Here is a 14388-nt window from a genome sequence, read left to right as displayed (position 1 = left end):
CGTTCAATTTATACATACACGGTAAACATAGTTCGACGTCTACATCATCGAACGTTGCGTTCGCGTGCGTGATACAAGCAACAACGATAGCTTTATCTTATTTCTTAATCGTCATTTTTCTTGACAATAACTTCGTTTACGATTTTGTATAAAATAAATATACGACGTAGGACGCAGAGATGCGTATTATAAAGATCCACGAGTAAGCGGATTTCGATTAAAATACGAGCTAACGTTGGTGAAAGAATACAGCGTTTGACTCACGGTCCGTGGAATTCCCATCGACGATTATTCGATCGGTAGTTGCATACACGTTACGACGTAACGATCAAGTGTAGAAAATTGTCTGGGTAACTCAAATGCTCCGACATCCACTGAAGGGGAGTCTCCATGGGTGGAGTAATACCGTGCGTCAGTACTGTAACTGTAAAACGAAATATGCATTTTTACGTTGGACGGTACGAATGCATGACGCACACGTACGCTTGAATAAATATTTTACACACCATTTTTATTCTCTGGAAATACTTCGTTTAACAAATTTCCAAGCGTTTTCCTCTGACCTTCTTCATTAAGAGGTTTCACGAGTTTCTGTACGTACTTGTCTTCACTCGTGTAACACCTAAACGGTATATACTTGAAACCTTCCTCGGACTCCATGAGTTTTCGATTGACAGACCAGAATTGATCAAACTTGTCATTAAGTAAGCCAGACCATAATTGATTATGATCCTTCTTCTGCATACTAGAGACAACTTGGCTCCTGTGCTTCAATACGTCTGCTTCTTTGATACAAGAAAGAAAGTGTGCTTCTACCACTTCCCTAAAACGTCGTTGCTATGAAATGTCTCATTGTATGTTATGCATGGTAAACATTAAATTGCTTTTTTATTCACTTGTTTTGACAATGCATCAACACGTTCTCTGGAAACTTGTCGAAGTGAACGACAATATTCCAAGGCAATTGAACGTCGTTTGAGTAGATGTCTAGAAGGACACCGATCGGATAATGCCACTTCAAGGGAATACCATTGAACTCTAACCACATTTCGTGCTCCTGTTTACCATCACCTTGTATGTGTCTTATGAAGTGTTTTCGCACCTAACCCAACGAGTAAAAATGCGTGAAAGAACTAAGCACCTGGATTCAACCTCTGTCGTGTTCGTTTCGTGTTATTTACCTTGTCTGTACAAAGCGGGAAATAACTTAACCTAGGTACCATGAGATAAAATGGATCGGGCCCTTGTAATTCGCATATTTCCTCGGAGTCGAGCGTGAAACAAATGGGAATTTTTCCATCCCAAATTTCCCTCAACACCTCCCTGTCATTCGCCATTGCGGTAACGGATAACAATCGTTTATTCTTCTTTCATTCGGAGCTTCGATGACAGTCGAAAGGTTATGTTTTTCGTCTGCTGGCTGCGTCAAAAGAATATATATCAAATATTTAGCCACTCATCCGCCAGATAGCTCCACGTGCTGTAAAATATTAAAGCTCCGAAGAGCCGCGGAGAGCAACAGGTTTTAATTCGTAGCTTGGAGTATTCGAATTTCGAGTTTAACTCCTCGCAATCGAAATTGCCGGAGTATAACTTTCATTTTCAATTTCAGACCAACATATTTCTAACTAGTGGGAGGAAACAAAGAGCACTGAGAAGAAGAATAGACAATATAGAAAGTAGATAAAAGAATATTAAAGAACTAAAATGGAACGAAAATTCCTTTCCCTTCTCATTGTCTTCGATGAGTGATTCAAGCGTCGCGAGTGACTCGCGTAAAAGGAAATGCAGTAACGCAAGAAAATATGGTAGACAAGCAGATGTCGCCGTTACTTTAAATATAAATAAAGATTCGTTATCTGTCGAGCGAAGATGTCGGGCAAGCAAGCATATTATCGGTAGGGACCTTTGAACTTAGAGACGGCAGGAAGAAAAGAAAACTCGCTTCGCCGTGCCGGTTTCTTTTAATCGGAACGATAAAGGTCGGTCTCAGTCGGTTCGTTCCGACCGATTATGATTAGGTAGTCGTGTTTTAAATGTAATCAGTACATAGACACCCGAATCATCGCGAAGTCGACGTCAATCCGAATTACACGTGGCACGTAGCGCGTGACTTCGCCCACTTGCTAGTCTCGGCGTCGTGAAAGGTAAACGAATCTAAATCACGGGCGCCACGTGTAATCGACGCGTCTCGGGACATATTCGTAAATAATACATATCGTGTACAGGTATATACGATACACGACGCACGCTTACGTAAATCGAATTCCACAATTATACCGCGATGGATCGTTCTTTTACGTCACATAACTTAAAAAGTGCGCTATTTGTAAACTTTCACGAGTATTTTGCACATTAAATCGTTTCGGAATTTATGCACGATCGTAAAATCTACCTATTAAACTGTTACGTGAAAATCAGCAAAGGGTTTCGATGCTAAGCAACGATGTAGAAGGAACATTCGAGCGAACGTCCAGCGTTTGTCTCGATGCGAGACTTATCGTTTTTCCGTGATGCGGAATTTTTAATCGCGCATTCCGGTAATAACCAGCGCGGCTTATGTAGAATTTGCAAACGAGCGGCCGGCGCAGCATCAATTTCGCGCACAGCTGCGTACGGCACACGGTTGTTCGTTGCATCGGCAACCACAATCGGCATCTTCCCCTGGTTCTTGACTTTTCGCCATAAATCCATAAGTAGCATTGATAAAGTATCGTAAACCAGTACCTCCAATCAAGGATGGCGGAAGCTCCGTTTTTCGGAATTTCAACGCGTTTCTTTGGATATTCACTCTGTTTTCCACCTCCTTTTTCGTCTAGTTTTCGCGATAAAAATGTCAGGGAGACAGCGATAAAAGGGAAGAATGTCTATCGCACAAATGTAGAACGTTTCGCGTATGCTAATGGTAGACAGCAGCTGCAATAAAAGCTCGATTTATAAAGCAACCTTCGACCTCGATAAATTGTTGACAGCTATCTTCAATTGTTGTAAGTTTCAACGCTCAAGAACGTAACGCGAGTGCGAATGATCGAGTAGCAGTTGTAAACTCGACCGTTTTCAACTTCGTTGGAAGTATCGACGGGACAGGATTCGCTCTGAAATTAGGGCGAAGCTCGGAACATTTGTTTTCGAAATTTTTATTTCAACCGGTTTTACTTCGACCAGGGAAGATTTCGCCATGGATAGTTTTTCACGGGTCCAGCTGCACAAACCTATTGTAGTCTGTCAGCGAAACGAGAGAATGGGAATAAATGAACCGTCGCGCTTGCTCATATGTCTGCGACTGCAGTTAACTTCAATTGACGATCACATGTATTTGTTTATGTCTATTTCTAGTTTTCTACTCTATTAATGATGAATGAATGAACAGCAAGGAAATCATAGCGATGCGTCAAAGTTTAGTGGACGGGCAGGCGCATTCGGTCTCTGGGGTATGCACTACGTAGCGAGTACCGGAAATGCACGCACGACCGACTGGGTGTCGCGACTCGGACGGTACCTACCTATACGCATGTATACGCAACGTGGCGCGGCGTTATGGCCGAACTCGCCCAAAGTGATTTCACGCCCGACGGAGCGCGGAAACGACCGTTTACTCGAGATTTTCGTTCATAAATCAAGTCCACCCTTTTCCTCCACCGATAGTTGACCGAGAGTCACACTCAGGGGGTTGTGCCGCCCCGCCGCGCCGCTCTATTCACGCGCCGCACCCGTTTATCGTGATATACCTACGTACGAATACGTGATATGCATAGGTATGGGCCGCGATCCTGGAATTCGTTCATATGATCCAGCGGTACAGGGATAGGTACCGGAAACGGAAGGGTCGGAGTTGGCCACGATTCCATCGCGACCTAACCGGATTTTTTTAACCGGAAGCTAGCAAATAATTCCTTTCCTTCGATCCAATTTTATCGGATACAAACGTTCACCTTGGCGGAATAATATTCCGACACATCTACACGACAATTTTCAGATCGATGATCAATTTCCGATCGTCATCGAATCTTACCATATCGTTCTAAAAGAACTATCGAACGTCGTGTGTGGATAGAACGTATTTTGATTTAAAGGAAACGAACAGGTGACCGCGACCGTCGACAGACGGGTAGCGAGTGTCGAAACTTAGGAGCGTTCTCTTTATATACCTGTTTCGGATCATTTTCGATGTTATCCCGCGAGTCCGCAACATGTGCCCGACAAGAGGCAGATGGCAAAAAATGCCAAGCCGAGGCAGTAGCAAAAGCGTGTGACGGTAGCGCGAGATGATTTCTTTAAAGAGCTGCGTTCATTAGTTCTCATTTTTTATAAAATAATCACCCGTTATCTAATTTCAAACGGCAGGAACCTCTACCATTAGATAGATGAGACTCCCTCACATAACCAGGTTGCGTCTCGCATGATCGAAGCGTATTAGAATGGAGACGAATAAAAGTAACGATATGATAGGAAATAACAAATAATGTCGAATAAGGGTGAAGAGTAGAGACGCGAAAGGATAAAGACGACGACTCGGTCCCACCTGTACGCGGAGGCAGCAAAGGAGAAGAACGCGTGTGCGCCGTGCGCGACACGCGAGCGTGCCGAATCCAGCTGTCGCGCTCTAGCGAGGAGAAAGGAACGTACAGGTGCGATCGTTAACTCAATTGAACTTTGATAAGTAAAAATACCTAAATGTACGTTTACGGTGCGCGGCGGTGACGGTGGTGGCGGTGGCGGCGACGCGAGCGGGTCAAATTTATCATTGCCGATTGATACGTCCCGTCGTTTGCTCTTAAAAGGATGTGATCGAGCGGTTTCCACGTAAGTTTCATAAATTGGAGGAGCTCGTAGTTGCTCGAAAGTTTCATTCTTGCTACTTTCCACGAAAATCTTGGCAACGAATCTTGGAACGAAGAAGGATCGTTACATTCTGAACTCGAAGAGATGTTAGCGATGGAACGGGAATGGAAACGGAAATCCGGAATGCATGAACGCAAGCACGAGAAGAAAGGTATAGGGACGCGCGTGCGTGGCGCAACGTGTCATTAAATCGAGAAAACACTTGCCGTCCAGGAAGAAGCACCTGACACCGACGACGTCGGTGCCCACGACGACGCAGGGTGGATTTTCAACGGTCGAGGGCCGAGGGCCAACAGGAGGCCCTCTTCGATAGACGATCGATAATGAGACGCAGGTGTTTCCTCTCCCGCCTCGTTCTCGTTCTCATTCCGTTCCGTTTTTTCTTCTTCTCATATTCTTCTCGCCTCTTCCGGTCGACCTTAGCATTTTCCATTTATCGTCGCCGCCATACGTCTTAGGAAGAAGAAAGACGAGGAAAGGACGTCGAGCGCGTTGTTTCCAAGTCGGAGTCGAAGCTTCGCGGGGTGGGAATCGAGGGGTAAGCAACGCTGAAGCAATCGACGGTTGAAAGTCGGTCGGTTTCTCGCGTGGGACCTCAGGGTGGTGGAGGACGACGAAGAAGAAACTTTTCAGTTCTCCGCGACGTTCTCTGGACGGAACCCGCTCGGGGTGCCCGCACCTGCTATACACCTGTTGCTCGTTGCCCGTTGCTACTTCTGCTTCTATTCCCGCTGCCCGCGGACGAACGCGACTCCTTTCTTCAAACGGTCGTAACGGTCCGTTTTATACGTAAAAATGTGATTTTATCTTATTCTCCACCGCGGCGCCCGTTTCATCACCTCATCCAACCAACCTTTCGTTTCGTTCGTAGCGTTGTTGCTACGATCGAGTATGGGTTGCGTAGTTACATAATTGCCCTTGACTCCGTTTCGTTCCATTCTATCTATGTATCTCTTTTAGGTTCCGACCGCGTCTACGTCGATCCGAACTAACGATTACCACGAAAAATGTAGAAATCAAGTCGTAAGCAGGATGAGATTATATAGTAAATGTCCCAATTTCACCTCACAATTTCTACTTACTGTCTTCAGATCACATGTAAAGATTACATATAAAACAGAGACAGTGAATAAAAATTATGTTGTGAACAGAAATTAAGACATTTACTAAAACTGCTCGCGCACGTGCGATTTTCGAACATGGAACAATCCATCCCACATTATCGCGAGGGAAAAATGTTTGATCGCCGAGCGGACGAATAGGTCCTACGAAAACGAGATGCTCGGGAACGATGTAGGAGGAGAAGAATAATAAAGAATAAGAGAAGAAGAAGAGCGAGAAGAAACAGTAGAGAAGAAGGAAAAGGAAAGTCTGATACACTTTTAATTCGGGAGCGAAGGAGCCCCCTGCACAGCAGGTGCACCGCAGGTGATTCTGCTCGTCCTTCTCTCGTCTCGATGTCCCGTCGCCCCGTCGCCCCGTCGCGTCGGGCTTCCTCTCACGGCTGCGTCCGACCGGCACCCTAGCCAGTCCACTGCCTACGTACGATCCGCGATCTCCCACAGTCACAGTAGTCCGGTCGTCCTTTTTTCCGCGAGGGGCGCACACGCCGGGCTGCTCGTACCTCCCCTTCTCAGTCTTCTCTTCTTCCAACCATTCTCTCTTCCTCGATCTTCCTTAACGATGAGAGAGAATCGAATCGTAAAGTGGGTGTGGGTATGTTCGCGATCGGTGGCGGTTGGACGATCCTGCACGCGGATATTTTAGAAGAACGAGATCGATCAGTTTTGATTTGGGAATATCGGAACTAATCGCGATAAGATTGTTAGGCCGTTAGGTGGACGCTGTGTCGTGCGTCATACTTGAGCGCAAGCACGCGTAGCGTAGTATAAATGCGAGTCCAATAACGGAAGAAACTCGTAATCGCGGGAAACGACTCCAAGGAGGGGTCGAAGTCTAAGGAGCGTTTCCGAAGGAGTCAACTTGTCGTTGGCAACGCGTGGGAAAGTCGGGGGGCGCCAACCGTTTTCGAGGGAAGAGACGTTGGGGGTGAACGCGCTTGGACCCGCGCATCGTAATCGATACCCTCGGCGTTTGAATTTCGTCGAGGCACCGACGCCACCTCCGTATTCGTCACGCTTCACCGACTCGTCCACTCGAACGGTCAGGAATCCGCTAACTTCTCTCTCCCCCTCTCACACTCTCTTTCTCCATTCGCTAGTAACGGAATCGGTCTCACGACTCACGACCCAAAAATGCATCATCTCCGAGGGTATTAGCTTCCCTGAACGCGCGAAAAAATCGTACGGGAATGTGTACCGGGTGAAAGAGGATAACCCTTTTTTTTTCGCAAAAGCGTAGCATCTCCGTGAGATTCTTTTCCTAGAACGTTCGTGATTCTTTTTTACCTTCTTCCTTTCTTAGTTTCTCTTCGGTTTCTCAACAAGTTTCTCTAAAAAGACATAATCCGAAGCGATTTTATTTGCGCAAGGGAATCGAAGGCGGATATCGTGAGAAATGTCCGTTGCGCGAAAACATCGAAGAGACGACGCTCATCGTCCACTTGCCGATCGGCGATTCACCTGCTGCTGCTCGTTCGCCCGTGCCCCGTGTCTCGTGCCCGCGCGCACTGAACTCGCATGCTCGCTCGCCAATGAAGAAATTCTGACAAAGAACCTCGCACAGGTGCCATTCGGTTTTCTTCCAACGTTATTCCTAAAGCGTACCGTGCCTGCGACTTTACACGACTCGTTTCCCGTTCCTGTTGCGTTGCGCAATCGTCGACCCTCGACCGACCGCATCTTTTGCAGGGTATCAAACGATGTTCGTTAAGTCTGCGTGTATTCGCGTACTCGTCGCGATCGCGTTTCTTCCATCAACATTCTTAACGCCCGACCACTCCGCCGTTAAGAAAAAAATTAGCGCTCTCGATTGATAAGAGATAATTACCAGCGAGGGACGAACATAAGACGATTAAGCGCGGGTTGGAAACGGAGCTCGGAAGCATGCAAGCTGCAAACGGCGCGCAGCTCGCGAGGGGCCCCCATAAAATAGCAGCGCAGCTGTGTTTCTTTCGAAAAAATCCCAACCGCGTACAGAGACGTGCGTACTTTCGGCTCGCGGCGATGGTCGCCCCGAAGAGAAGAAGAGGAAGAAGAAACGACGATCGGGCAAAGGCGATGGGAGAAAAGACGAACCGTACCGCAGAAGTCCAGAGCTGAAAAGCGGAAGAAAGGGAGGAAGAAGAAGAAGAAGGATAAGAAGAGCGGCAACGCGCAACCGCTCCGCGGGTAACGACGGAGGTGAAGGAGAAGGTGGTGGAGGAGGAGGATAGCGAAGGCGAGGCAAGGTGCTACCAAGGTGGCGGTTAGGGCAGCTGATCTTCGAATAGCAGCAGGTGAATGCGAAGAAGCTCCCGCTCGTTCCAAGGAAAGACAGCGAGAGAAAAAGAGAGAGAGAGAGAGTTGGTAGTTGCGGTGCACGCGGACGAGAGAAACAGTTGTTGCAGAGGAAGAAGGCCTCGAAATTAGCGCGCGTCGCGAAACGCGTCGAATTCGCAGCGGTGGGTCAAGTTTTTACGACAAATGAGATGATGAAATGCGAAGGCTAGCTCAATTATGCGTAGGCGATAGGTTGCGGACACTCCCGGCGGGCACCAAGGAGTCCGAGCGTACGAAGAAGAAAGGACGGTCACTTGCTCGCGGACTCGTTCCCATGTCCTCGCGCCTCGGTCCGTTTATGGGGCTTTCCGTTGTCGCCGCTTCCCATGGACTTCCTAAACATCGACTTCCTCGAAGGAAGGAGTCGTCGAGGAGCAGATGGTCTATTAACTCCGCTCGCCGCGGCCACCTTCGGCTGCACCCTTCGACCGACTTGCGCCCTCGGCCTTCTTCTTCCCACAAATGCCCCTACTACCGCCGCACTTGTTCCTCGTCGTCTTCGACCGTTAAGTTTCCCGAGTCTCACAGATTCCTCGACCACCTTGCGCCCGTATCTGTTCCCTGCCGGCTCATCCAACCGCCAGTCGTCGTTCCCATCGAGTCTTCTACACCGCGTTTTTTCCCAAGTTTTCGCGCCACTTCGTTTAGCGATATCGCGTCCAACGAGAGATAAGCCGAGGTCCGAAGTTCAGAATCCATAGTCTAGAATCTAAAGTTAGAACCGAGAGACTCTCGCGGATGAAAGTCAGGTGGTCGACTCTCGTTATCTCCATCGTATTCGGTTAATCGTCCGTGGCAGGTGGCAACGGTGGAACAAATTTGGAGATACATAGATACTCGTGTACGTTCGTCGAGTAATTATTCGACACGCGGAAGATACGAGATAAGTTTGCCGAAGGAATTTGTATCGACGAAGTGATGCGACGAAATGATCTATCGACTTCTGGCCGCTTTCTTATTATAAATGCGTCTTATCGAGGCAAAAGGAAGAAATCAATTCAAACCATGGATGATAGATCGATGTATAAATTGTCGCGCGACTTACCCTATTAGTCGATTATTCGGTACGCGTAAACGCGATGCGCGATCAGCGGCCACCTGTTGCTCCCTACTCCTCTCTTCCTTTTGGAACGACCACGACCGCAACCGTAACCACGGTCGCAGCCACAGCCTCGACCACGACCACGCATACCGACAGACCGGTAGAACTGTTTTCTAAAGGCACAGGGTACAACAGACGCCCGTCGAGAATCGCTGCACCGACCATCATCGGGCATCCAGCGGAGAGAAAGAGCGGAGACCGAAGAGAGAAGACGAAGAGAAGACCGGAACGGGGAGCGCTGAGCCAAGACCGAGCCGCCCCCAGCAGAGTACTCAGCTTTCCATCCTCGATCCTATCTCCTCGAACTTATTACATCGGTTCCTTTCTACCCTTTGACGAGTTCCTTACGCGTTAGACACAGAAGAAAAACTGCGACAAATTCGAAATCGGATAAATGCGTTCCTGAGTAAATCGATCGTTCGATGTTACGTTACGCCTACACCGTTTTCAGTTTACTCGACACTCTGCGGCGTGCTTTGTATTCGAGACGAAGCGGTCGTGCGAAGAAAACGAAAGAAAGGATGTGCCAGCCGCTAGCTTGGCCGACTAGACGACTAGACGGAGCAACGGGAACGAGAGAAGAAAGAAGTAAAAAGGGGACGAGCGAGCTGAGGCACGAGAAGAAGCGAGGAGCCGCCCCCAGCAAAGCGCGCAGCGTCCGTAGCTCTCGGTCCCACGTCCCACGCTGTACGATATAATCGCGTTCCACTCTAGGCTCCCTATTCCACACTTTACTACTCTCTAAGTTCCACACCACGCACTGCATGTATTTATCTAATGTATAAAACTAGATTCAAGTATCCTCGTTCTCTTCATGTCTTCATCGTTATCTTCACGGATCGTAGAACAGAGAGGAAAGAAGGAATGCGACAAAGATTTTTCCTAGTTTTTAACGAATCGATTTCAGGTTCGGAAAATCTAACGAGCTGATGATCGATTCGCAATCGGTTACAGACTCGAGGGAGAAGGAAAGTAACGCGAGCTCTTTTTCGGCGTTCAGATCGGCCACCGACCTAATTGGGACCACCATGCTCGCGGGCGTTCAAGCTTGTTCACCGATCATGGGCACCGTGGTACCGTTCACGCTACTGCTTCCTGTAATTAACCCGATTTCCTGCGTTTGACCTTCCGAAATTTTAACAGCCGACTGACCGCCAACGTGCGAATCTTCGAAGGTTTCCAATCAAATAGGCGAAATTAAAATCTCGGACAAGAAACTCTACTCTTTCGAATGGAGTAAACGCTGTCGTGTAACGGACGCGTTCTCGAACGTTAGTACTTTTTCATTTTTAACGCGATTCGAAAGCGACGACTGCGCGATAGCGCAAAAAGCGAACTGGAGATACGAGAAGCCTCGGAGGCAGATCGAGAAAATCTGAGCCACGTTTGCTATCTTAATTAAGGTAAATAAATAGGCGTGAGCACCGTCGCACCGTCCGCGTCTGATAACGGGACATTGTCGAGCGAATCGACCGTGACGTTTAATCGCTTGCGCGATGCCAGGAAATCTGCCGAGACGGCACTCCGATTTTCTTATAGACGCAAACGAAAGAGAAACGCCCGCCGTCTACTCTATCACTGTGCACGCTAGCGTGAAAGAAATGGAAAAAGAGGAAAAATTCGATTTCGATCATTTCGATCTCGCCATCAAATTGGAAGAAATGAATTTATCGCCAGACGATATTTAATGAGAATGGGACCATTGTGGCGTCTAAATTTTCTGACTGCAAATCGCGACATCCGATGCAGTTCGTTCAACCTGACATCCCATCCACCTATTCTCCTTCAATTTCTCTCTTCAGTCTCCGGGAAGGCGAATGGTTACCTTTACGCATTGCATCGGATCGACTATCATACACATAAAAAGCACTCTTGCGCATACAAAGTCCGAGGAAACGGTGATCCGTCACTCGCTGGAGTGGAATAAAATTTTATCCGATTCCGTTACGCACCGCGTGCGCACTGCGCGCGGATGCGCTCGAACTCGAAACGGGCAGCCCGCGGCGGCACGGGGCCCGTCCCTTCCCTTTTCCTCGATCGTGTGTGGGTTGCCCCGTGGGAGTCCCTTCTCGTTCTTCCATCGCCGCATCCGTCTCCGTTTCTCTCTGCCTCTTTCTCCCTTCCCTCTTCGTCGTATCATCCGTTTCCAGTCAGCAGCCTCTCCCTACTACAGGGCCTACGGGCTGGAGACAGCCGAGAAGCGGATCCATATGCATGCGATCCGAGACTCCCGACCGCGACGTACGAATATATTACTACTGCGTTCGGAAAGAAACCGCGATAACTCTTTTCTCTCGACGACAATGCCCCGTTCGCGTTTTCGGGACCGATCGACCCGGACCCGAATTAAACGCGAAACCGATCGTCGACAAGAGAACTCAGAGGAGAGTTTTAGAAGAGAAGAACGGATCGACGCGGATTGATCGGAGATCTCGCAGCGGTGGGTCCGCTGGCCGACGACGGTAGTCCGATCCGAGATTCGTGTAGATAGATTCGGCCAAGTTAACGTCGATCTCCCGTCGCGCTGAGACGAGAGACCGATCCGTCTGATCGTGTCGCACGTTTCTATCGGCTTGAGCGACGTCGACGCGACCGGGTCGCGAAAAATTACTCGTCCGATAAATGATTCATCGCGTGGCAGATCCGGAGAAGAAGGTACGCGTGGTCTCTGTCCGAGTTGCATCGGCGAACCGAGACACGATCAGGATCCGGTAGTTACACGCGACACGCGTAGAAACGCGTCGCCGGGGTTCCTCCGTCGGGATCCAAAGTAACTCGAGAGAGATCGAAAGAACGAGGGAACGAGATGTACTGAGGTAAAAGACGGAAAAGACGCACGGATCGCTCCTGGTGGGGATAAGGGTTGAGAGCCATCGGGTGGTGGTGGGAGTTCTTCGGAGCGGGTTAAGTTAGGTTAGGGGTCTCCCCACTTCCCGGTCCTCGGCGACCGCCACCCAGTCCCGAGTCCCAGGGGCCCCGGGGGCCTACGAGCGCTGCGCACCATCGTCGGCCCTGACGAGACGGAAACAGAACGATGAGAGAAGAAGAGAGAGCGAAGAACTGGCAGGAAGGAGCAAGTGAAAGAGGTCGTCCAGAGAGAGAAGAGGAGAGAGAGTGGGACGAGGATCACGGCCGCAGAAAGACGGAGACGGAGGGAAAAAAAGGGAAAAACGAACCGAAAACCCACACCCGAGGCAGGGACTCGCGCGAGGAACCTCTCGGTGCTCTCAGTTCGAACCGAGCATCCTTGGAAACTGGCGGTTCGATTCAGACTTGTGGACTTTACGTGACTCGTTCGTTTCGTTTCTCTTCTCTCTCTCCCTCTTTTCCTTTTTCTTCTTCTTCTTCTTCTCATCTTCGTCCCAAGTTCCTCGTACGTCGTCGTCGCCTGCCTCTCCGTTTTCTTCCTTCGTTTCTTCCTTCTCCATCGTTTCCTTCCCGGTGTCTTCGCCTCCTTCCCGGCAGTTGTCATCGTGGTTCGCGGTGCGCTCTCCTTCGCGTTTCTGCCAATCGTTCGCGCACGTGTCTTCCTCGAGGAGAGCGCGAGATCGCCGTTATCCACCGCGAAGAAACGCGAGAGAGACTCGTCGTCGAGGAGCGAAGCGCGGCGGATCACCGATTCGGAGAATTTCGAACGACGACGAGCACGTGGTGCCTCGAACCCGAACCGTTCCCACTCGGCGACCTCGCCGTTCGCCGTCTGCTACTCCGACCTCAACTCCCGGATATGCGCGGATAAACCGTTCACGCGAACAGCGACGTCGAGGATTTCGACTTCGCGTCGAGAGTGGGTTCTGTTTTCTTCGATCCCGTGGATTTGTTCCCCTGACGAGAAGAGGAAACCCGATGCGTCAAAGGGAGTACCGGTGAATCGGCTAGGCCCGTTGTTGGTGAGTCTCCTTCGTCTACTTTGTTTACACTTTTTCGATTTCTCCCCGGGTTCAGGTCGAGCCGACAAAACTTTTCCATTTCTCTTCTTTGAAAACGATAAGTTACCGCTGACTATCTTATCGTTAGTCTTGAGACGCGTTATCACCTATGTTATTATAGATGCATAATAATAAAGTCGACTTCGTTTCTCCATCTTCGTCAATTTTCCTTTTTCGCTGACGAATGAGTTGCGCGGTATCGTGCTACGTCGCGCAAGGTTGAAACGAACGCGTGACGCCTCGTGTAAGCTAGACAGCGCAAGGTTTCCCGGCGTCTTCGATTTCAATTTAGCGCCATTATTGTTCAAATGCAAGCCCGTGAGTATAGTCGGATGAATCGTAAGTATCGCGAGTAGCGTCTCGAAATTTGATTCTCGCGCTTCATACGTGTGTGTAAGAGAGTAGTGTACACGAATATACGTAGCGATGTCGTGCACCTTATATACGGCAGTTTATCCAAAAGTTTGGGACTCGATCTGAACTGAAATCTTTCGTAGCTGTCGTTCTTGGCGTCCTTTTTTCATCGTAGTAGCACAGCTATCGGTTGACTGCCCACCGATCTGAAAAATGATCTGTAGCGATAGACTTATCGTGATCGAACTTGTGAATCGTTGAAGCCACCCGAAGGTTCCAGGAAACGCGATAGCTATGAAAGATCTTTAAAACTAGTTCCCTAACTTCCTGTAGGCATAAGAAACGTCTACTCACTTACCGATACATAAAAAAATCGAACAGAAACGTGCAAATTGTAACACTGACCATTTCGTGAAAATGCATCGACACTTCCATCAACAATTTATCCCTCATTAATATTAAGCTTACCACGCACCAGTCAAGAGACCGGTCTTATCTTCTTCTATAAGAAATCAAAAGGAAACGGTATTGTCATTCTGTTATAGTCACAATTATTATTATAGCTGCTAGCAAACTAAAGTACCAGATTTTGTACTAAATTGCATTCAAATGTAAAAAATTTAAACAGTCTATTAGTGCAAACAAATTGTATTAAGGATGTATTGGCTATACAGTTAATCCCAAAAGTTTATGTACCTTAGAAAAACGCATTTCCTATAAT

The 14388-nt window shown here is 48.5% G+C and overlaps 1 protein-coding gene across 1 annotated transcript in view; it reads right to left on the bottom strand.

Annotated features, from left to right (window-relative positions):
• Nucleotides 1–78: 78 nt before the first annotated feature.
• Atg5 (autophagy protein 5) overlaps nt 79–14388 on the bottom strand; it is a 21893-nt gene continuing 7583 nt past the window's right edge. The window contains exons 2-5 of the mRNA XM_018026961.2: nt 1182–1420; nt 897–1102; nt 507–823; nt 79–424 (exon numbers count right to left, since the gene is read on the bottom strand). Coding sequence (XP_017882450.1) covers nt 315–424; nt 507–823; nt 897–1102; nt 1182–1337 — 789 coding nt within the window. The 5' untranslated portion in view covers nt 1338–1420 and the 3' untranslated portion in view covers nt 79–314. The remainder of the gene's footprint in view (nt 425–506; nt 824–896; nt 1103–1181; nt 1421–14388) is intronic.

Source organism: Ceratina calcarata, unplaced genomic scaffold (genome assembly GCF_001652005.2).
Source record: "Ceratina calcarata isolate Rehan_Ccalc_2016 unplaced genomic scaffold, ASM165200v1 scaffold397.2, whole genome shotgun sequence".
NCBI lineage: Eukaryota > Metazoa > Arthropoda > Insecta > Hymenoptera > Apidae > Ceratina > Ceratina calcarata.
The sequence above is the reverse complement of the archived record's forward strand: the minus strand, read 5'-3'. Positions and strand labels throughout refer to the sequence as shown.